Here is a 22896-nt window from a genome sequence, read left to right as displayed (position 1 = left end):
GCAAGCACTGAAGCGCAAAGGCGTGTACAACTGGAGCACCGTATTGGTTACCGTGGGCAAGAATGCTCCATGCCGTAACCGAAAATTCCCACAATTAAAACCAAAAATCACTTTTTCAGGCCCCTTTTCCCTGCAGCAGCTTGGAATTTCCAGCAATTTCAAAAAAAAAAATTGAGACTATTTCGGTTCTTCAAATTCCCTGATACCCCGTAAAAATTCCATTTTCACCAAATTTTGCTGCTAAAGTTCTCCGAAATTTCCCGAACGTAACATCACTGTTATCGTGCTGGAATGGGTGCATAAAAACTTGCCCTGCTTCCACGCATGCTCACTCGAAATGGCCCCATTGAGGTTTTTAAAGTCCCCTTCCGTACGATTGTCTATTTTTCCAGTTCGACTAGCGCCCGTGCTTTTAGTGCCGGCACAAGCAGATTCGCTGACCGCCATGGCAGAAGCAGAAATGTGTTGCATCAAAGGGAGCAAGCGTGCTATTCGGTGAAAAAAAAAAAGGGCCACTGCTGTTCAAAAGTGCGATTGCGGCTGCATTTGAGGATACCGGGTTGTCGGTGGCGCTGTTCATTTCGGTAGTGATGATCCCGCGGACGAAGTCGATGGTGTCGTGGACGATACCGTGCACCTGTGGACAACACCGCAGGGTGTAGGCGTCCTGCACACGATGGCAGAACCGGTGGCTCTCTGGAAACAACGACAGAGGTATATATTTAACGCTGGAGAACTTTACAAGGAAGCTGGAAAGTAGTGTTCCGCTTCAATAGTCACGCGCCGGAGAAGACCGTGATGGAACAATTTCACAGTTTACCTCGCCGTTGAGAGCAGATGTAAGCGTGAAATGCACTGCGGAAAAGGCGTAGCGGATTCTAGGACGGCTCATAGATGGAGATAGCTGTACTCCAGTTTTGGGGCCTCCGTCATCAGCCGCTTTTCTTACCTTTTCATAGCGAGCGAAATGGCTGACTCCGACTCGCCAGCCGCGTCATGCAGCGCCGCGTATACGAATACAGTCGAGGCGGGATATATCGAACCCGGATATTTCGAAATATTATCTGTATTGAACACACAGATCAATCCCTTGAAAATACTGTACAGCTGGAAAGTCGTGCCGTATACCGATCTCCAATTCCACCGGTTGTTCGATAAATCGAATTGTGCGTCGCACCCCTACAAGTGGCGCTTCTCCTAACGACGCACTCCATCATTTTACGGATCACTATACGATCACTACACAATCACTATAGATGCCCAAAACTGGCACCTGCAGGCAGCGTTAGCGCCGTGAAATGCTAGCGCTCTGAAACCTTGTGACAAGGTAAACGTAAGGTGTGTTTGAGTGTGCCCTTCGATCTCTTGTACTCATTTCCCCCTAACATCGCTGTTTTGCAGTGAACCCAACCAAACTAACTGAAGTCAGTGTCGGCCCTAGCCTGGCATGCTTCGCTTGCTTCGCCGCCGAAGGCGTTGATGAAACCAACTGTATCTTAGCGTTAATGAGCGATTATTTTATTTACAGTGGACTTGTAGTAGGGTTTGGGATCTTTTGATAGGCAGTGGCGAGTTCCAAAGAGCAGTCCTCTGCGGCTTCGATGCGAAGCAGGTTTAATTACAACGCCTAGCGAGCGCCACGCTGTTCACATAAACGTGGGGCACGTCTATGCAAGGAGCGCGTCATAGCATTGGTGCAATGTATTCTTCATTCTAGGTTACAGATAAGCTCACCCATGGCCATTTTTTATACATCGAATTATTGATGCGTCGAGCTCTTTAGCCATTCCTTCGCGATCGCCTTCGAGTTCGATATATACGTATTCGATATATATCGGTATATCTCTGCGCGGTATCTTGTTTACAGGAGATAGAGCGACCGCGGACCACGCAGACCACCTAAACGTTCTCGTTAACTTTATCGTATGTCGCGTGTTTCGCATCCGGTGGCGTATCGCTTTAGAGTATGCTTTCTATAGCGTGGGGAAAAAAAAAAGGAAACGTAAGGCATACATGCTGCTGGCTACGTCTAACGCAATCACCAATAAATGACACCTTTTTTTCCATAAACAGCCTTCAACCGTGCAGCATCTATTCAAACTTTCATCACCGTTATGAAGCAACGGATGACAATATACCGGTTCCGAAGTTTCGACAGGGAGACACGCCTTCCCTGGATGTAAGCGTTTCGCCACAGTTTATAAAAGTTTCCTTGTCGAAACGTGGACACCAGTCCAACGTACCGCCGCCGTAGTCAACCCTCAGTTCTTGGTGGGCTCCATATTCCTGCTCTCTCCTTTAAAGCACCCTGAATTACCGCTTAAGTGAAAACGCTGCCCTCAATGCCGCACCAAAGTGAACCCATCTACCTGCACCCGGTGACAGCCGTTCGTTTGAGAGTGTAATTTTGGTTATATGGACCCCCTTTACGCTAAAAGAGCATCTTCTCAAGCGTTGAAATTGCAGAGAAAGGTGTCCCGTGCTCACCCGCAATTTCCGATGGGAACGTGTCAGAGTGCAGAAGGGCACGCAGCCTCTTGGCGACGAGGCCTTGACCCCAGTGCGGCCGAATCTTCTGGATGTCTGTAGGTTAGGGAAGGTGAAGAAAGCTTCTGAAAATCACGTCCACAAAATTCAAAATCAACACTTATAGCAACGTGAGAACAGGGCGCTGGTTCCAGCTATCCTGACTCCGCTTGTCAGCGCTGTCTTGTTTAAAGGAAACAAGGCTCTTGATCCGCAGTAATTCACATGAACCTCACCAGCTGCGAGGCGTTCATAGGCTTTCAGAAGTTTTTAGAGGCCCTCGTGTGCGCGATACTGGCGTACTCAAGTTTTGAGTTCAGGTAGCGCTTACCGCTTTCGAAGGCCCGTGTGGTGCCTTTGAGGACCTCCAACGTCAATGCCGCCACCACGTCCGCTTGCTGGCTCAGTATGGTGGCACGCTGTACGGCTGTAGGCGCGGAGGAAAAATCACAGTACGAGTACGAGCATGTAATGCGAATGTTTGAGCGTTAGCTGAGGTGTGACAGCAAGGAAAGAAGCCGGGCGCCGGGCGCCGGGCCGAGGGACGCTTGTACTCATGCTTGTTCGGCGGTGGGTTTCGAACCAACTATCTCCCAGAGCCTAGGCGGACGACCAAGAATCTAGGAGGCCAACCGTCGCCTCCCACCATCCCTCCCTCTTCTCTCTCCCACTTCCGTCTCCTTCCACTTTCCCAAAATTAAAGAGGAGAATTTCCATCTCTTCCCTCTCCCACGTCTCCTCAAATAGTGGAGATGATTTCACCCTCTCTCCACTTCGCCACCTGCCAACCGAGGCAGGTAGCGCTGCGGACGCCGACAACGACAATGGCGCGAAATTGAAGAACGAGCCAGTAAGAACTAATACTCTAAAAATCCTGTTTATTCTATATTGACTCCATCAGGCTAGTATCCATTGCCTCAAGCTCTGGTGCAGGCTGGGCTCTAAGGGGCTGCGCTGTTGCTAAATAACTGGACCTCGCGATACAATGTTTGAGACCCCGATGTAGAGTGACCCAGAACACCCGCTGCTAAAGCGCACGAAAAGAAGAAATTCGCCGCTCAAATTTCAGCTAATTTTGGAATTTTCAGTTAGTTTCGAAAGTTTCGAAATTCTCCCTGTGTGGTTGAAGTCTGTAGGCTGAAGTGCATGTTGAAATTTCAAGATCTCATCGATACGTGATCTCATAGTAAAGGAAATTGCAAACGATGTTTTAATTAAAGCACGAACGAATATGCCTAGTACTGATAGCGCCCATCCTGCCTCGCCAATTGTCTCGGAGTTCCCTTCTTGCGCTTCTCGCAGACTGCTGCTTCTTCAAAACTTGTGGCTTCCGTATTGGATATGCGAATGGCGACTATTCATATTCACTATAATATGTGTCGCCTAGTGGTTCGAAAATCTGCCCTTCTAAAACCGCCTTCCCTCTTTTTACTCTTCCTTATCTTTCCATTCATCAAAACTTTAAGAAATTTGTCATGTAGATTACGTTCACAATTTTCTTAAGGGCACCCCGTTGCGAAGGAGCTGATTGCGCTAAGAAAATTTTCACTTTGGAGCGATAATAGCTCCAACACGAAAAGTTCAAGGGCTTACCTTCAGCACCAATTGATGTGATTAGTTGTGTTCCGTTCAGGAGACACAGACCCTGCGTAGCAGACGTTGAGGTAGTGTTTATTAATCTCTCAAAGCGTCATCGTCGAAGTCATCATAATAAAAGATAACATACCTCTTTCGGCTTGAGCTGAATTGGCTTTAGTTTGTGTGATTCTAGGACCTAGAAATAGTCATAAAAGTCATAATTAATTAATTATTCTCTCATATGCTACTGCTGCTTGCATCACAGCGACTAATTATGGCTGAGAAATAAATGCATACCCAGCCTGCGAATATGCCCAGACTGCATGTAGGCAAAGAATGGCTCTTTTACGCACACTGTACCCTCTTCATTATAACGAAGCTGATGAAGCCCCGCGATCTCTTCATTATAGCCGTTGCTTCTTTACAGCCGTTGGTGACCTTGGACGATACTGCCCCATCGAACGGCTTAAGTGCCAACGTGTTGACCGAAGGCAACCTCGGTGACGTTTAGTATGCCACCGAAGTGTTTTGAGGGAGCCTTGAACGCGCGCACTGCGTGTCCCCGAAACGGCCGAATATAGGGATTCACAAATCGAACATATCAGCCTCGTCAATATGCGCTCTCCCGCTTTTTCCGCGACCTGCATCAGTTTCCGCTCCTAGTAAGCGAGTCTCGAAGAAATAATGTCATAGATGACAGGGCAATACCTATTCAGGGCATTAGCCCCGTTTTCTAGGCGCTGAAGCCTACGCGGGATACTGCGGTAGAGGGAGCGTGGCGGCGACTTCTTCGCGAGCACCCGTTATGATTGGCTTCCCCGCATGATGCACGAACACGCTGGTCACAGCACTTCAACGCATGACAGCGGTGTCTGGTGAACAATGGGCACGCCAGACCGAAGGCGAGAGAGTAAAACATTTATCCTAGACCCCCAAGTCCGGGGCTGCAGAGGTGGGGTATCACTGAGACGGCGCAGCGGCCATTTGTCATTTCCCACTTGCCATTTTCCTGCAGCCAAAAGCCAAGGATGCGGCGAATGTGTGGACGCCGAAGAAAAAATCAGCCGTAGGTATCCAGACACATGAGTTGGCGGTCCTGCTCGGCTGTCTTGGAGGGGCGTTGCTCACCACGACATATAGTTCTTTTTTTTCTGAGAACACTGTAGACCGACGGAGCACGTGTACTGTGCAGCAATATCCAGATCTGTTAGAAGTGTGTGTTATACCATGGCCGGAGGGCCGTAGGATGTCCAAAAGGGATATAGTCTGCGTAAATGGAAAAGCAGGAATTGCCCACCTGCCACACGAAAGGCGGAATGGCCTGGAGTGCCATGCTAAAGAGTGCTGGCGAAAGGATAGAACCTTGCGGAACCCCTCTTGTGAGGTATTTGGGAGCAGATTGTTGCTAATGTATCCAGGACACGGCAGTGCAATTTTTCAGGTCAATAACGTAGGAGTACAGTTGGGTTCTGGATTGATGGACTGATGACAGTCCAGGATTGCTTGATGAGCGCCGTTATCGAAAGATTCTTTGAGGACTACGCCGACAATCCTGCGTAGTTGGGAGGAGCTATAGATGCTGTAAACGTCCTCACTACTAGCCAGCATGACGTCTTGGGCGCAAAGGTGACTCTTAAATCCAAGAGAATGGGGATCCAGTGCGCAGTTCATTTCTTGAAACCATGAAAGGTGGGAAATTTCTATCAGTTCCAAAAGTTTCCCTATATCAGAGGTGAGAGAAATAGGGCGCGGAAGTTGCACAGCACAGATGGAGGCTTCCCTGGTGGGGGATGGGAATAACAACGGCGGTTTTGCGGGTGAAAGGAACATCGCCAGTGTTCCATACCGAGTTTATGTTGTCCAGGAGATAATGAAGTGCCGACTCGGGAAGATTCGTGAGCATGCAACTGGCAATCTTGCCTGAGCCAGGAGTGACAAAGTTATGGAAGGTACATAGTGCAGCGTTAATTTACGACACAGTAAAGGGTTAGTCGACGTGTGGTGTGGGAAGAGCGGGTAGAAGGGAAGGCGTAAGTAGGGGATGATGGGTGGTCGAAGAGTAAAACTGGGTGACGATGTCCTCTGTCAGGGTGGCAGCTGAGACTTACTGGCGGAGAAGCAAAGCGTCGGTGGCTTGTCGAGTACGAGACTGGCCGAGGAGCGACTTGAGAAGTGCCCAGGTGTGAATGGTGTTGAGCGTGTTGTCGGTGTCCGCACATAGGTTCATCCAGTTGGTAGAGAAGAGATGGGTTGCATACGCTTGAGCCTCTTCAGGAAGGGATTGTATGCGTCGGCGGAGAGTGTGGTTGAGGCGATTTTTCTTTCATTGAAGGACTAAAGGCTCATCTGCGGTCCCATAAAGAAACAAGATGCGGATGAATCGGAGGGTTGTCTGGAATGCTTTGTAGCTTCTTTTCTAATCGCGGCGTGACCCGTCCGCACAGAGACCATCCAGTCTTGAGAGGATGTAGAAGTCTTCGTGAAATAGCGTCGAATGGCTCTGTTAAGGTGGTAAGAAGGTTACCATTGCAGCGAAGTCAGACCTCTCTGGGGAAGGAAATAAGAGCATTAGTGATGTAGTGGTGACTACCCACGTTTTCCGCCAGGTTTTGTCACGTGGGCTGCACGTGTGTGCGAGCCCAAGCTAAACAGCAGTCGGTGTCCCTTGTGACAGAGTTGCTGAGGCAGTCATGAGAGACATGTGAGATTCTGACACATTATTCAGGGAGGCCGAAGGCTAACAACATTTTGAAAAGGCCTATCAAATGCTTCGAAGACGAGGGAACTCAGCTTCCTTCTACGTTCCTTTCACACTGCGGATGGCGGCGTGAGTGATTGATTCTTTGTTGCCAAGAATTGTAGACAATGTGCTCAGAGCTACGCCAAAGCCATCCACTCTCTGACACTTCTTCGCTGCCGACGCAACTGCTTCGATCATGTCCGCCTACTGGTAACCGGAAATTGTCTTGAGCTTTCGTCTTCCACCGCTGTCACTAATCTTGGCCCTGTGAAACCAACGGGACGTCGACACCCTCAAGCACACGAAACGCACTACCAAAGGGTTATTAAACTATGAGACCACGCCGCGAAGATCGAAACTGGACAGTACACGGTACCCGAGGAGCACGGCGCTCGCAGCGGGCCGTGTGCAGCTAGAAGGTCGGAGAACAACGTAATTCCATGGCGACTCTCGAGAACATGGCAACTATCGGATCCTAGCGCTTCGGGCCGCTCGCAAAGTTCTGCGCGACGCCGCTTAGCGGTCCACGTATAGCCGAGTCTAAGCGAAGGCGGGTGCGTCGGTGTCAAAACTTAGTCGTGCCAAAACCGGCGCCGGTGAAATGCTCCATGCGAGCCCTGCTAGAGGCGGGAAAAGTTTTAACGTGGAAGCGTTGACGGCCCCGTTCACCAGAAAATCCGGTGTCGGCGTTGTCGGCGTCACCATAGTGATAGAAAAATCACGGGCATGGCTCTGGCAGGTGGTCCGCAGACAGCAACCTAGGAGGCAGGTGGGCCAGCTAGGTCACGTGACCTTGCGGTGTGATCACAACCTGTACACAGGATAGTGAGCAAACTGCCCACCATGGCAGGTGGCAGTTAAATTACTGATTTGTCGCTCGGGAAGAGCAACCTGGACCTCACAAGGCCCGCAGCTGGGAGCGCCTGCCATCGCAGGGCAGTGGCGCATCGCTTAACCGCTGCGCCACACCGCCAGGAGGGGTATGAGGATTGCCAGGGATCTTTGAATGTAAAGTAGAGGATGACGTTCTCCATATATGGGAATTACCCCATTACGCTATCGCGTCATATCCTTCAGGCGGAGCTTAAGTGTGCCCTCCAGTTTTCGGCACGTTTTGTTGTTTGCGCGACAGAGCGGATTATGAGCGGGAACTTGTTTCCGCGTCGAGTGGGTACGGAAGTGTTGAGCGCCGTTGGAAATCAATATACCCGGCGCGAAACACCCAGTGACGTTCGCTCGGGGTTCGTTATATCTTTTTGTAGGAAAATATTACTTCGTAAAAACGAGGTATGAAAAACATGAGCTTTTATGGGGGCTCCCAAGAAGAACAGCTATTTGTTTTTGCATCCATTTTTTTTTTGTATGATATGGTATAGCGACATGGACTATGAGGGACGCCTTAGTGGAGGGCTCCGGATTAATTTAGACCGTGCATTGATATCGCACAGTACACGGGCGCTTTGCGTTTCGCTTCCATATAAACAGGGCCGCCGCGGCTGGAGTCCAACTCACATCCGCGGTTTCAGCAGCAGAGAGCTTTAACCACTGAGCCACCACTGCGATATATCCATTATTTCGCTATGAACATTTCGTTATAGCGCGGCTTGGCCGCATGCACTAGTTCTGAACCTGCACGTTGCTGACTCAAGAAAAATAAACGTTCCCTCCAACTTTTTCGCATGCTTAAGACAGGCACGTAGACAGGATTATTCTCCTGGGATATTGGGGCTCGCCTGCTCGCCACCTCAGCGGTCTCGGTGCTGCTGTCGCGTATCGAAGACCACTGGGAGAGATTTCGTGAACTACTGGACCAGCAGCGGCATGTAGCATGCCACGCGTCTGTCTCACGGACACGAAGGACTGGATCACAGTGGTAGACTCACGTATTGAGCGTCTCCCCATCCAGTCTCGGGGCTCCACATCTTGCCTTCTCCGATCAAGCCGAGCGCCAGGTGCGCCAGGGGTGCCAGGTCGCCGCTGGCCCCGACGGTGCCTTGCTCGGGGACCCAGGACAGGCAGGATGCTGCGTGGTACGCACGCGCGGTCACACACGTTGGGTTGTGCCACGACGCCAGGAAATAAAAAAAAATTAACCGGGACACCTAATTACTTAACGTGTTGTCAATGCATTAGAAGCTGTTGATGCCTTTACAGGGAAGGACATCGCTTCCGGTCCAGTGACATCACTTTCCTCCAGCCAATTGGAGTTGTCCTGTCTGGCGACATCACTTACCTCCGGCCAATGGGCGAATTTTGTGACCGACGACGCATTGCGGCCCCATGAGGCTTCTAATATTTTCGCATTAAAAAAAGAAATGGTGCTTTCTCTGCACCCTTATGACGGACACTGGCCGCTGTGCTTGAACAGGGTGAGCTCACGGGCTAGTGCTGCTGTGCTGCTGCTACTTGAGCGGCACGTTGGAATAATGAGCGACAAAGCTGTATGCATCCTGCAAGCTGGCGAACATGCCCTCACCCCGTTTCAATAACCACCAAGGCACACTTTAAAAAGGCTGAGGATGCAGTTTTATGTTTCCTTTCGGTCCCTCCAAATAAGCGACAAATAACGTCCGCCACTTCTGCACATTGTGAGCCTGTTTGAGTCAGTGGATGTACAAAGTTTGACTGATACGAAGTGAATGAAACTTTCCTGTGGGGGCCTCTGTAGTCTGTGGCCCTAATGTCGATGGTCACGCTGCATGGCTAGTCGTGACCAGCTATTGCTGCATGGTCTTTAAGACCAGAGCTCCCTGATACATGTCACCTGGCTATAATACCGCAGAAATTGTTTAAATAGGTACCTTTTTTTGTCTCTCCTCACTTTTGCGGTGTCATTAATGGGCTACGACTTCATTATTGGGCAGATTCGCCGCTGTACCGACCCGAAAGTCCCTTAGGCTTCGCCACTACGCCCGCGCGTGTTGGCGTGTCGCGGCAGATCTTAAAAATTTTAGGCTTTTCGTAGGGCGAAAAAATGACAGTGGTAGTTGCACCGCGCACTAAACCTGCCCCCATGAGTGCCTCAACTCCTGGGAACACCTCGGAAATGAAACCCATCTAGTACATTCCCTAGAGCGCCTGCTGTATTGTCCACATGCCCGTTGTGGCTACAAGGCCCACTGTGAGCACTGCATGTGCACCTTGTGCTACGAGCGGCGACTCAGAAGGCGGGAGATGGCGGCGGAGCTAATGGCGCCACCTGTTGTGAAAAGCGCTAACTCCCGACAGAACACGTCCGCGATCTCCAGAGGCGAGATCCGCACGGCATGAAGAGAATTTAAAAAGGCTGCAGTCACCGTTGAAGGCCTCCACAAGCTGCTGCAGGCACTCCAAGGATACACCACTGTAGCCCTTGGACAGCACGTTGATGCGAAGAGCGAGCAGCATGCGAGTCTTTTCCGGAGACAAAGGGTTGCCGACTCCTGGTCAGGGAAGAGGAGGCATTGTGTCAGCGGCGGCGCTCAGTGCACACGCAGCTCCTGAAGACTAATAAAAGCAGAGTGTCCATCGCAACGTCTAAGCACGGCGAAGTGGTTGCTTCTTTGGACAACCGCCGAGTAACGTTGGGGTTTTAGACGATAAATACTGGCGGTAAGACCTAGGCCACAGTACATTTACGTGGCTACGCGTTTTACATTCAAGAGTCTGCCTTCAGCTTCAAACACGCCGTTTGTAACGCTGCAAAATCGCTTTCGAAGGCATATCATTAAATATCTGTAGCTAGAGAGATTTGAGTAGTTTGACACGTTTCCATTAGTTACCTTTTCGGATTCACGGAAGATAGCGCCATAGTGACAGTACCTATGATGATTTCACAAATGTGCTTGCCGGGACTAGCCTGCGCTTGATCTTGGTCGTTCATAATTCGAATGAACTGTCATTTTCGCGGCAAGTGCGTCTCCGTTCCTAGATTCTCAGCTGATAATTTGCTCTAGCACGCTTCCATCTCAAAATTTGGCCACAGCTCTGCCCATTTTAAACGCTACGCCAGCTCTGCCGCTCCGAACAGAATGTCTAGAAGTCAGACCTGCGTCACTGATGCTTTCTCGTTCCACCTGATTACTTCATTAATCTCTTTATTATTGCGGGCGCTTTGAGCGTCGATATCGGGCTAAACAGTGGCGTTTCCCAAGCGCCGAGAAAGCTTTGTCAATAAGGGAGCATTTCCCATGGCTGGGTGCAGAACAACGCTGCTGAGCTCATATTTCTTCAGCGCCTTATTGGTGCACTCAGCCGTCAGACGTCGATCACTTGCAAAAAAAAAAAAGGAGATTTTTGTCATTCCTAGCCTGTAAGCCAGATTTCTTGCTTTCTTAATTTACGCAACGTCGTAGTGACTTCACTTTTACTCCAGTTGCTGCCAGCGAAATGAGCAGTGGTTCTTGCGACACACGATCAGACAGCAGGCTCCCCCCTGCCGCTAGCGTCCTCCGTTAGGACTTGTTTAATGGGTCAGTGCTTCAGCCACCAATGTGAGGCCAAGCACATAATCCTCCAGTCAGGATTTCTTGTTCGGCACTGCACATTTTTCGCGAGTGCAGAAATTAAGTGCACAAAACAAAATGCCGTGCATTGTTCAATGCCCAACGACCAGAACTGTCACATTAACGCATTTTTGGCCCTTGGACGCGCTCCCAAAGCGTTAAAGCAGAAATAATAAGAGCTCAAATTTGATGTTTATGTTCGCATGGATGGCAGGAACAGTGCGCGAAGATAAAAAAATAAAGAGCGTAAAGACGTAAACAACTCGCAAACACGAGCAGTTTTCCTTGTCAGCTCATTTCACTTGCCTGCGTTTCTATTAAACTAAAGTGTTAATTGCGCTTTTATCTTCCTTCGCGCTGATTGTACTACGCTTGCGAACTCTGGTTCAGTTTCGTAAGAATTCACAGCCAAATGGCTGCTGGGGAAAGTGGATGCAGTGGGAGCTCAATTTGGCTATTTTGAAATTATTTCATCGACACTTAAGCATTTCCAAATGTTAAGAAAATGATGAACAGCTTACCTGCCGCGTGTGAGCGGACTAGATTTTCTTGTAGCTCCCTAGAGCAGACGAGGAAGAAATATACAGCGTTTGTAATGTGAATTCCACATTTGCGTTTGGTGATTTATTACTGGTTCTTTCAGAGGACCAGCAGCACACCTAATACTTACTTGAGACTGTCATCGGGGATGACTACTCGCGCGAATTTTCCAAAACCCGTGTTTAAGCCGTATGCCACTGAAAAGACAACAAAACATCGCGTATTTATAATAAGCAGTGATTAAGTATTGTGGTTGCTTTCATTAAACCTTTGTTCCGTTTTCCTATTTATTATCTGCATCACACAATGTGAAGAAAGGTGCCACTGTGCAAAAAGAAAAAAAAGAATGCGGCCAAAATAAAAGTGACCAGCATAGTTTATGCTGCATATTAATTTCTACGATGAGACCCCATTTTTTTTCTAATACTTTTTCTTAGGCTTAGGTATCCCTGACTAAGCACTGTACCCACTTATCCGCAAGGTAAAGGAAGGTTTCGACACGATTTTAAGACTGCTGAATTTTATTGCTTGGAAGCGTGGGGCACCCTCTTGGCCACCGTAAGGATAGTCACGGTTCTTCTCTCTGGATCTTTCATTTGGTGCCAACATTAAACAGAATCCGAGCACAATGTCATTATTGTCTGAACACCATCTTGTTTTAAAACGAGTAACGATATGCTTGGCGGATTTCTGATGGATATATTTGTTGTTTTTCGGCGGAAAACAAAAGGGCCAGTTCGTCCGCAACCCTGCTCAGGCTCAACAATGTCGTGAACGCAACGCTCTTGTATTGCTGCTTCAGGCTGGACCTAGTCCGTTACGAAGAAAACCCGCGGACATAGTTTCGGTAGATGTGCCTACTACCTCCACGGCTGTTCCGGATATGCAGAATTTCGTGACGATGACTTTAGGTCCGCCTTGTTGGAATTCTTCCCCAACTTTACCTAATGCGGCAATACATACTCTAAGAAGAATCAAAATAGTAAACAACCACAAATCCTACCTTTGTTCTCCTTCAGTATGGTCTCGAGCATCTCCCTGGCCATCTTGACACGCTCTATAGAGTCACCACTGAGCTGCAAACAAAATCATCATCATCAGCTGTACCCTAGTGCTCACTTCTTAAGGAAAAAGAAACACGTCTGTACCTGTATCTTGTACTTTCCCCGGCCCAGCTCGAGGAGTACTCCTGGAGTAAGGTTGTTTCCGTCTATTGTGACCATCTTAAAAGACAAGAAACGAAGGAACTCGTGAGGAACGTTGGTCACACCCGGGCTCAGGCACCTGGCGCCAGAATAAGCAAGATGCGGAACTGCAGTTAAATCCATGCACGGCAGCGCGCCACTTGTGTTGCCTTTGCCCAACTTATTTATAATAGCAAGAGTGGTTAGAAACTCGCATAGGACGACTGGTATACCTGCGTTGGTGTCTTGAATTTTCCTGGGCTGTGAATGTTTGTGAAGGAAGCTTGGTGCAGATAATGCTGCCTTCGCTTGTATGCTAAGTGATGCAGAACTGCATCCAGGACACCAAGATGTGGCCTCAACAGCTGAGAAGTTTCAGCACTGGCCGACGTAATGTGGAGGACCACATTAACTCACTCATCAATACGCTGTTAAATTGCCATTGCTTTGGAAGGCGCTTATTTGAGCCGACGTACGGCCCCTCCAGCTGAAGTGAATCATACATCAGCAGTAAAGGCAGCTGTTCTGTTTTATAGCTTCAGCTATGTGTTCAGGGTCGAAGAAAACATCCAACATGATTTGTGAGTGGATTTTCTTTTCCTTTTTGGCGCGCGGTCTTAGACATACCGCCGTGATGGAAACAAGCCCGTGTGGCTCCAGGATGCGAGCAAGCTCTTGCGCCTGTGTGCCACCTCTAAATTACCTCGGCTCCGAGGTGTGCAGCATTTTGTAAAGGATACACTTGCTCCGGGACGTAAGTTATTTCTGCGGGGCCCGTAACTGGTGAAGGCCGATCCGTCTCGAGAACTGCGTCGAAATAGAAATGTACACTGCCAAGTGAGACACAGGTTGACATTCCAGAATGAGCAAGGTGTGCACCATGTTTCTCTGCTGACTCAAGCAAGAAAGAATGTTGCAATCACTATCTACTTTATTACAAAATCTCTCAAGGTACATGGCCATACTGCGAGTCTAGGTCGTCATGTGCAGGGTTTTATGGGTGTCTCATGGCCAGGTTACAGAACTGCGCGTAGGGCCTTCATGCTGAAAAAAGAAAATGAAAGCAGGGAACAAGACACGGAAATAAAAACAACAGAAGCAAATGATTAAACCATTTTCTTCGACTTCAAACTGAAGGCACTAAGCAGTAGTTTCCCTAATATGATCTTACTTTTGTGACACCACATACAGCCCCTGTCAAAAGTTTAGAGACCAGCGGTTTCACTCTATACAGCTGTGCTGTCGGCTCGTTATAGACCGCCAGCGTTCTAGAGCTCAGGAAGGGGAGAGGAACTCCTGTACTCAACCTTCCGAAGGTTAGCGTTTCTCGGGATGCTACACGAGCCATGCTACGCGGCTTCGAGCCAAACCCCTTTACTTTTGGCAAAGGCTGCACTTTGCTCAAAACCGTCGACGGACCTTCCTATAAAGAAGCTCGTGACATATCACTTTCACTCGAGAACGTTCGAGTGCTGTCCAGCGCACGCATCGTGCTCACCCACTGAGAGGAACTCATTGTCGTCGAGGACGTTCCTTATAACGTCGTCGCCGTCGATGATGGCGCCTCCACGAGTCTTGCGGATCTGGTACACCTTCTCGGTGCGGCCGTCGAGGTAGGAAGAAGGCTTGAGCTTCATGTAGCGCCGCAACGCCTCCTCTCCCAGCCAGCGCACCGTCTGGCGGCCATCGCGGCACGGCACGGCCAGCCACTCGCCGCGCACCCGCACCGACACCTTCATGGATGACCACTTTTCCCAGGCCCAACACTGTCTCCGCGGCGTCCTCCCGATCAGGAGGCGCAACAAGGTCCACCTGGGAAAGCGACAGCGCTGCTGCAGTACTTGCGACAGGCCAGGGGTCCACTGCACTTCGCTTCTGTGACACGTTGTGGACCGCACCCCATCAAGATCAGCCTAAATTGTGCTCCAAGATGAAGCGTGCAAAAAGCCGTTCCGTTGGTATAACTTAAAATTAAACATAATTTTGAAGCGTTGGCGTGTATATCAATGTTTCGTGCGTGTTATCATCAGAGCACTAAGGCGTTGTTCTTCCATACTTTCTCAAATGACTTCGTCGTGACATTTTCAAGCAGTTGAAAAACGAGAAAGAAAGATAATTTAATGAATTTCTTACTTTTCTTTTTCTAGACAGACAATAACCGCCCCATACGTTGATATAGTGCTAATTGCTCATGAAACGTCATGCTATTTTTTTGCTTTGAAGACGCCTAAGTGTGAAACAAGTAAAGAAAAAAATGAAGGATATTTAACAAAATGTTGAAAATATTGTTTTTTCGCTAGCAATAAATCTGACAGAAGCCTAGCACTCGTTTGATGGTGGCGATATACAATAGACGCTCGCCTGATGTGCAATATCAACCCCGGGAGGTAGAAATCAATCCGCAGTCCTCCACTCCAGTGTCTCTGTATCTTCCTTCTTTCACTCCCCCCTTCCTTCCTTCCCCACGGCATGATTCGTGTGTCCACCGTGAGTGAAACAGCTACTGCGCCTTTCCTTTCCTCATAACTATAACCAAATTTCAGCACACAAAAGTATTCGCGCTTACATTTCCTGAAACGAGCTATAGGAAAACTCGAAAACTAGTTAAGGGAAACCTTGTATGCCTGCATCGATCTAAGCGACAATTCGTGAAGTTCCGCCGCCCGCAAACTTGACCCAAATTCTTGAGCGCGTGGCTTGCTCTGGCGCTTACGCCACGGACAGTTGGCCGCAGGGCACGAGGCCATGCTGCTGCACGGTGAGTTTGGGACGGCTCACGATAGCCACCATGCATCCAGCTGCCAACGCCCCGCGGTACTGTCATCAGTCCAAGCCACGCGCTCGAGCATTCGGTACACATTAACAACTGCCTAGTTAAATCAGAAAATGAGTGCTGTCATCATCAGACTTCTCACTGAAAAAATTTTGGAGCGGTAACTATTCACGTAATAAGGGAGTAATTACCCATTGGCATCCACCCAAGCGCAGTCATACGGCTTCCAAGCTATATGCTATAGGCAACATCTCGCCCTATCTTATGCTAGCCGTCCCGGTTAGATCAGTTGTTAGAGCGACCACACCGGTGAAACGGTCGTCCCGGGTTTGAACCCTGGAGCAGGACGAATTTTACTTTAAGTACGAACAAAGCTTCTGCGGAAGCTGTGTAGCTTTCCTTTGTAGCCGTACGACTGCGCTTGGGTGGATGCCAATGTGTAATTACTGCCTTATTGCGAATGTACTCCATCTTGGGGGATTCCCCTACAACATTTGACCGACTCTTCACGTATACTGTCAGCAGCAAAAGTGGTGTATACCAGTCTAGTTAGGGTTATCGAGTTCACTCGAGTTTATCGCTGTCATAGTATACCTGCAGCGCCCCCTGTCGAGAGAAGCGAAGAGGTGGCCGTTTAAATGCAGAGGCGCGCCAATTTCCTTGTTTCGATCCGTGGCGCTCCTTCCAGCACGGAGAAAACGCCTAAAGGCTTCGTAAGGGCAGTAAGCCAAGTAACACCGCATAGTATGCGCTACTTTTGCTCTCTACAGTGCAACCCCTAATCTTGGCATTCTCAGTTATTTATTTCTATAATACAGTAAAAAAATAACATAATCAGAGCAACGTGCACGAGTATCCAACTCATTTGTTGTTAAGCAAGCATGAGCGAAGAGCAAAGCGGAGGATGAAAATATACTTTGGGAGCGAAGCGAACGTGAGCAGGAAAGCGAAGGAAGGGGTACGGCGAGAGCGGTACTTGTGGCACGCTCCATCGGCGGAAGCTGCTGCGAAATGCACCCCCGCCGCCGATCAGCCGCGCTCAAACTTCGCATTATGGAGTCTCCTAACCGTCCATTCGATTTTCTTTTTTTTTTCTTGTCACTTTTGGCCTAGTCAACTGAGAACACAAATAAAGAGCTCGAAAAATTCGGAGGGCACTTAGGCCGTGACTTAAGGTGCACTAAAGAGGATTCTGAGCTCGTCTTTTTACCACGGGAACTCGATGTGCACGCTCCGAGCATTCTTAGAAACTTCGAATTACTGTCCTGTGCGGCCGATTTCGCTATTAAATCGAATTAAACGTCCCGGCTCCCGCCTTTTTTTTTTAAACTCTCCTCCGAAAAGAGGAGGAGTCAGCCAACGCGTGGAGTGCCTTCCAGCCAGCCGCTCTGCCATTGGCGGCGTGATCCGCAGCGATCGGCGAAAGCAGAGTCCACGCTTATTTTTATTTCCGCGGGCCTAATTTGCGCCTATGTAGTCTGCGACTGAAACTATGTATTCACGGAAACCTTAAAAAAAAAAAAACATACAAGCGGAAGCGAAGCCGCCACGCGACTGGTTGAAAGGAACTCCACACGTTGGCTGACTCTCCGCTTTCCGAAGGTGTGTTAAAAAAAAAAAAAGACGAAAGCCCGGACGTTTAATTCGATTTTATAAGGAAATCGGCCGCACAGGACAGTCATTCGCAGTTTCTAAGAATGCTCGGAGAGTGTTGATCGAGTTCCCGCGGTAAAAAGATGATTTCAGATTCCTCTTCAGTGCACTTTTAAGCTAGGAATCTTGACCAAGGAATCAAGTGTCCCACAGTGGAAATTTTCACACGTGACGTCACAGCCGCGTGATATATCACGTGGCCACATGTCGTCACTCAGAATTATGACGTCACAAGCTTATATACATGCGTGTGCTTTTTATGTATATTTATTTGGTGTTGCTACAAAATACAGGATTATGTCGCAGCACGAACGAAACGGGGACAACGAGAGAGAACAATCACGCAGCGCTCGTCCTGTCGTGATTGTTCTCTCGTTGTCCCGTTCGCGCTGCGTCAAATTTCTGTATTGGGCACCTTTAACCAAGTCGACCGCACGTGCCTCGATAGCATAGCTGTTGGATAAACAAGTGCTGTCGATCAGCTTATGCCGTCGAGGCAAACCATTTCTCGTAGCTGAGCCTAATAGACGATTAAGGGCCCATCTGCCTATTCTGTTTGCGCCCACTGGTCATGGACGTGAGGAGGCTTTGTGGGGTTTTCTTTAGAAAGTCGCCGACACATTCCGTTTCCTCACTGTATGTTTTTCCTTACAGTACATGCACACTCTCTCCAGAAAACAGATGACACAAGTTGTGATTGAAACGCTACTTCCTGAACCGATGTATTGCAAACTTAACTCGTCTTTCTAGACAACAGAACAGTGTATTGAAGAGGATGCAACGAATGTGTGTTCGATCGGCCACAAATGATTTCTTTTTTAAACTTCACATTTCGACCTTACCTGTCAAACCTTGGCTTCGTGCTATGGGGAGGTTTGTGCCATGGTCAGTAAACTGTCGCCTGTGTCATCAGCCAGAGACTATTGATCCTTACTTTGTGTTTCAACAGACTCTCAAAAAGAACATTGATGTCACGCCCTATACTATGAGGTTTTTGCCTCCAATGGAACGTTATGAGGTTCCATGTGATCTTTCTGTGCTCATGGGCCTGTTTAGCCTGTGGAAGAGCCGCATAATAGATCGCCACGCAGAGCCACCACGTTCACTAAAGTCTATGTTTAGAGAGCAGTGGGGTTTGGCGCGAGGGGGTATACGTTGCGCAGGATCGACTTCCTGTCTGGCTGCCTTTACTCGATGCATGTGTGTGTCTCCTAGAATTTTTACGTGCTGTAAGAGCGATAGCAGGATGCTGGTGTGAATATGTATGACGGGTTCGCGGGATGCGGCTTGATTAAGCAAGGTTAGAAGCGTGTCAGTGTTGTGGCACGTACTTCCATGCAATAAAGAGAAGAAAGAAAAAAATGTGCCTCGATGGCATAAGGGTAGCGTGTCTGACTCGCGACCCAAGGGTCACAGGTTCGATTCCCATCTAATGACCCCAATTTTCTCTTCAGGGCAACTTTTCTTTACATTCTTGCAGGTCGTAATGACGTTGTAGCGTTATAATTCCAATTTATCTAATGTTGTAATGGCTTTCAGTTCCGCAGCTCCGCGTGTGACGTCACGTCAGGCTCGACGCAGGTGGTCACGTGGTCGTTCTTGGTGTCATGCTCCTTGTTAATTGGCTCAGAACCTGTGACGTCACATCAACCAATGGGAATTTTGTTCGCACGCTCCAGGGGTTTCCTCCGAAATAATTTCGTTCTCACTCGCCCAGGGCAGCCGCCGAAAGTGCGCTGTAACGCTGCCGCTTGAAAATGCGTTTCGCCCGCTACATCAGGCCGAGCTGATCCTCCCTTATCCCCAGTCCTCTCCTGGCATACTTTGACTGGCTTCCTGTGAGTCCCAAATAGAATACATCTTCACAGCAAAGAACCTGCTGGGTGTTTCAGCGAACACTTTCGAAGATTCCTTAGAATGGAGTGGTCGAAACAGAAAACAAAATATCATCCGGTACAAGGCAGGCAGCTATTGGCATCCCCTTTCAGACGGGGCGGTGGCGAGTGCCACCCTGCCTATTAAATGAAAGTAGCTGCTTTATCTGTTTTGTATTTTTTGTACTTTGAATCCTGTTGTTCATTTTCATGGTCTAAGCTTTGTTTGATTTCTGTGACGGTTCGTGCAATTCCTCCATTCTTCTTTTACGCCACCAGTACTGTAGGTCAGAATACGATACTCTCGCACCGGAACCGGTTCGCGCGTACTCTCTAACACAGGCAACAGGCGTCATCTTCCGCTGGGCTGTCAAAACGCTGCGAAGTGCCTTTGCTCCATGCGCAACAAGCGAGCTTTGTAACCTCTCAGAGTGCTTAAACATGTCCGTGCCATCTTCCTGGAAGTACAAGAGGTCATCAGAGCTCCATTGCGTTGTCTACGCATGCATTGACAGCCAGGGGAAAAGCAGCAGCTGGGTTGTGGAGCGCTGTGTGCGATGTGCGCGACGTGTGTCGAGAGAGCTCTTGCCGCTGCGGAGTGTTCAGCCTGCATCGTTTCCCGTCAGGTGTTAAAAATGCCGACCTGCGTTAAACATGGATTCCTGCGGTTCATAGAACGAAATACGAGGCAAGTACGAAATCACGAGTAAGTACAGTGTCCGACACGGTCGACCTAACTGCGTGGCCATCGCAATACGTTTAGCAATCAGTGACCGTGTTATGGGAGCATGCCGGTATGCTCGGAGCATTAGGGGCGGGGTGAATGACGTCTCCTTTGTGGAGATGGAAACCTGTATTCTTGCTGCGAGTCGCTCTGCCGCTCTCCTCCCTGCGGAGGTTGCGTGAGCCGCAGTGGTGCCCGTGCAGCCCGAAGCTGCAGCGTTGATTTTCTGTGCTTACCCGTTAGTGACAACCATTGCTGCGCCTCTCGGGAATCATGCAGGATTCTCGATTTTCGTGCGCATAGCAAGAGCAAAGTTAGCTTCACCGCAAAGCAAGCGCGCCTTGGCGGAGCCGCCGCGACGCAGCGGAGGCCCCACCTACAGCTGTCTCTGCGCTTGCGCGCTAATTCCCCAGGCGCCCGCGAGAGGCGCTCCGCGGAGCGCTGGCCAGAGCGGTGTTCAAGGTAGAAAATGGACAACCGTGTACATGAACAGTTCGTAACAATGCTTGCTGCATTATGCCTCATCGTTCAGTTTGCATTTGTTGGGTTTAGCGTCCCAAAACTACGCAAGATCCTGCAAAACCCATCGCCAGTGGACAGAACGGCTTCGCTGAAAGTCGCAGGATAATAAACTCCGTCACTGCAAATAATGTCTTCAATTCCGGCGTCGTGCAGCGTTTACATAGTGCCGTTTAGCCGCTGCTCCTGTAGGCGCCCTGTGTCGTGTCTTCTCGCACGGCAGCCCGGAAGTCCGCGTTCGACAGATGGCGCCACAGCGTTTTAAAATGGCGGTGATCAAATTTATTTTGTGGTCTGGTCTATAGCCTTGTCTTGCTCGTCACTAATGCTGATGTGCTAATTTTGCTTCCACTATCCCTGAAACCCGACGCCGCTGGAAGGTTCACCATGCCTTCTTTGGTATCTGGATGTATAGATTTACAGTCTATAAGAATATGTCTTGTGTTTTCTACACTGCTCCTGCATGCTATAAACAGTCACCTCCTGTTCATTCTTTACTGCCTGGTTCTAAGGCAACCCGATCAAACCTCGAATGGAAGGGTGCTGCTAGTTGAATTATCATACATTTTCCTTACGAATTTCGCTCTTTCAGCCTCTGTATTTACACAATGATTATTTTGTTCTCGTTTTTTTTTTGTCTCCTCTTAGCAGTGTCAGTTTCGTGGACTTTGTCTTTGATGTTCGTGACAACTTCATTTTCCCTGTTACTGCATGCGTAGCCTGTCATAAGCCTTCTAGTCATTTCACTCCATCACGTGTTCGCGTTATTAGTGCACAAATACATGAAGATTGAGCTAAACTGCCCACTGTTCTTTGGTTAGTGTCTAGTCTTTGTACCACCTCTAATTTTAAACAGCGTTCGCAAAAGTCCTCCTCGGAATCGTTGCATCCTTCCGCAGTGTTCGTATTACTTCTTACGAGTCCCCATAGCGCTGTATGCTTCATTATGACTGCGCTCTTCTTTCCTTTCCCCCTGAGATGTTCTTGGGTTTTTAAATATTCTCTTCCTTCATCAATCCACGCCACCAGATATTTGTACTCCCCTATGCCTACTTCTTCTCAGTCTCTCCTCAAACGATATTTTGGTCTGTGCTTCCTGTGCCTCAAAGAACGACCAACACATAATGCCCGGTATATCTATGGGCCCCTAGGGCTAAACTGCCCACTGTTCTTTGGTTAATATGCAGTCTTGTTACCACCTCTGATATGAAGCCCAGTACACGTTCGCAAAAGTCAACCCCGGAATGATTACACCCTTCCACAGTCCTCGCTTTAGGTACTTCGTATCTAATTAATCTTCATAGTTCTCTATGCTTCATTATGGCCGCGTTACTCTTTTATTTCATCTTGAGATGTTCTTCTTCTTCGTGTTTCTTTAAAATTCCTCTTTCTTCATCAATCCCCACCCCCATATATCAGTACTTCCCTATACGCGTGGTATTTCACGTCCCTCTACTGATGCTGTTCGCGTCCCGGTTTCGTTAAATAACATACCGCCCAATTTTTCAGCACTGCATTTAAATCCAATGTTTGCTTGCAAGAAAAAGCGCTAATGGCCGCCCCCTTTCTAGTTTCGGTTTGAAAAACGACGGCTTTTGCGAGCGACTCCTGACGCACTAACTTCGATCATTTGTTTTTAGTACTGTCTCTTGATATACTTAAGAAAAAAAGCCTTTTTACGCAGCTAAAAATTTCCTTGAAGTTGGCCTTCAATTGCCGGCAGCCACCAAAGCTTGCGAACTTCACACCTGCACACACGGCTTGGCAAGTGTCTCAAGCCCATACAGCAACTGCTGTAGGCTTGCTTTAGCCAAGCGCGCTTTTCATGGCAGGAGGGAAAATATCTGGTCGGAAATATAAAAAAATGCGTCTTTGCTAGTAGTATGGTAAAAAATATATAACCAAAGTTAATATCGACTGCTAACAGTGCAACATCTGATTCACGCGCGTATTACTTCTCGTTTAAAATGTGGCGCTAGAAGCAAAGCGAAAATAAACGCTGGCAACTGTGCCGGGCTCTGTAACGGTGATGCTGAAAAAGCTGATTTAAATTTCAAATTATGGCTCATTAGGCAGCTCGCCGAGGCTCGTGTGCACGCAGCTGTTAACGCCGGCGCGCATGGCTGTTTGCAGCGCCACAAGTTGCTCCGGGCCAACGGATATGTGCGCAAAGCACAAAATAAGCGCTCACTCGACCCTGCCAGGCGAATTTTCTTTCACATGACAGTAAAAAAAATGGCTGTTTAACACTGCTAAGCACAAAATATTGTGCAAAACCACTGTTTTTTGCAGGTGGGCACC

General features: G+C 48.7%; 1 protein-coding gene across 2 annotated transcripts in view; it reads right to left on the bottom strand.

The window, feature by feature from the left end:
• Positions 1-22896, bottom strand: part of LOC149352789 (histidine ammonia-lyase-like) — a 39298-nt gene that overhangs the window by 2366 nt on the left and 14036 nt on the right. The window contains exons 2-15 of one of the 2 annotated variants that reach the window (XM_089581980.1): positions 14551-14864; positions 13793-13859; positions 13286-13313; positions 13017-13091; positions 12872-12944; positions 11999-12065; positions 11850-11887; positions 10141-10266; positions 8728-8867; positions 4253-4300; positions 4120-4171; positions 2858-2953; positions 2488-2583; positions 557-696 (exon numbers count right to left, since the gene is read on the bottom strand). In XM_089581980.1, coding sequence (XP_089438106.1) covers positions 557-696; positions 2488-2583; positions 2858-2953; positions 4120-4171; positions 4253-4300; positions 8728-8867; positions 10141-10266; positions 11850-11887; positions 11999-12065; positions 12872-12944; positions 13017-13091; positions 13286-13313; positions 13793-13859; positions 14551-14791 — 1287 coding nt within the window. In that variant the 5' untranslated portion in view covers positions 14792-14864. Of the gene's footprint in view, positions 1-556; positions 697-2487; positions 2584-2857; positions 2954-4119; positions 4172-4252; positions 4301-8727; positions 8868-10140; positions 10267-11849; positions 11888-11998; positions 12066-12871; positions 12945-13016; positions 13092-13285; positions 13314-13755; positions 13860-14550; positions 14865-22896 lie in introns of both variants that reach the window. The other variant, XM_089581979.1, reaches the window with a different exon arrangement.

The sequence above is a fragment of the Amblyomma mixtum genome, chromosome 3 (genome assembly GCF_055824585.1).
Source record: "Amblyomma mixtum isolate Tamu chromosome 3, ASM5582458v1, whole genome shotgun sequence".
NCBI lineage: Eukaryota > Metazoa > Arthropoda > Arachnida > Ixodida > Ixodidae > Amblyomma > Amblyomma mixtum.
The sequence above is the reverse complement of the archived record's forward strand: the minus strand, read 5'-3'. Positions and strand labels throughout refer to the sequence as shown.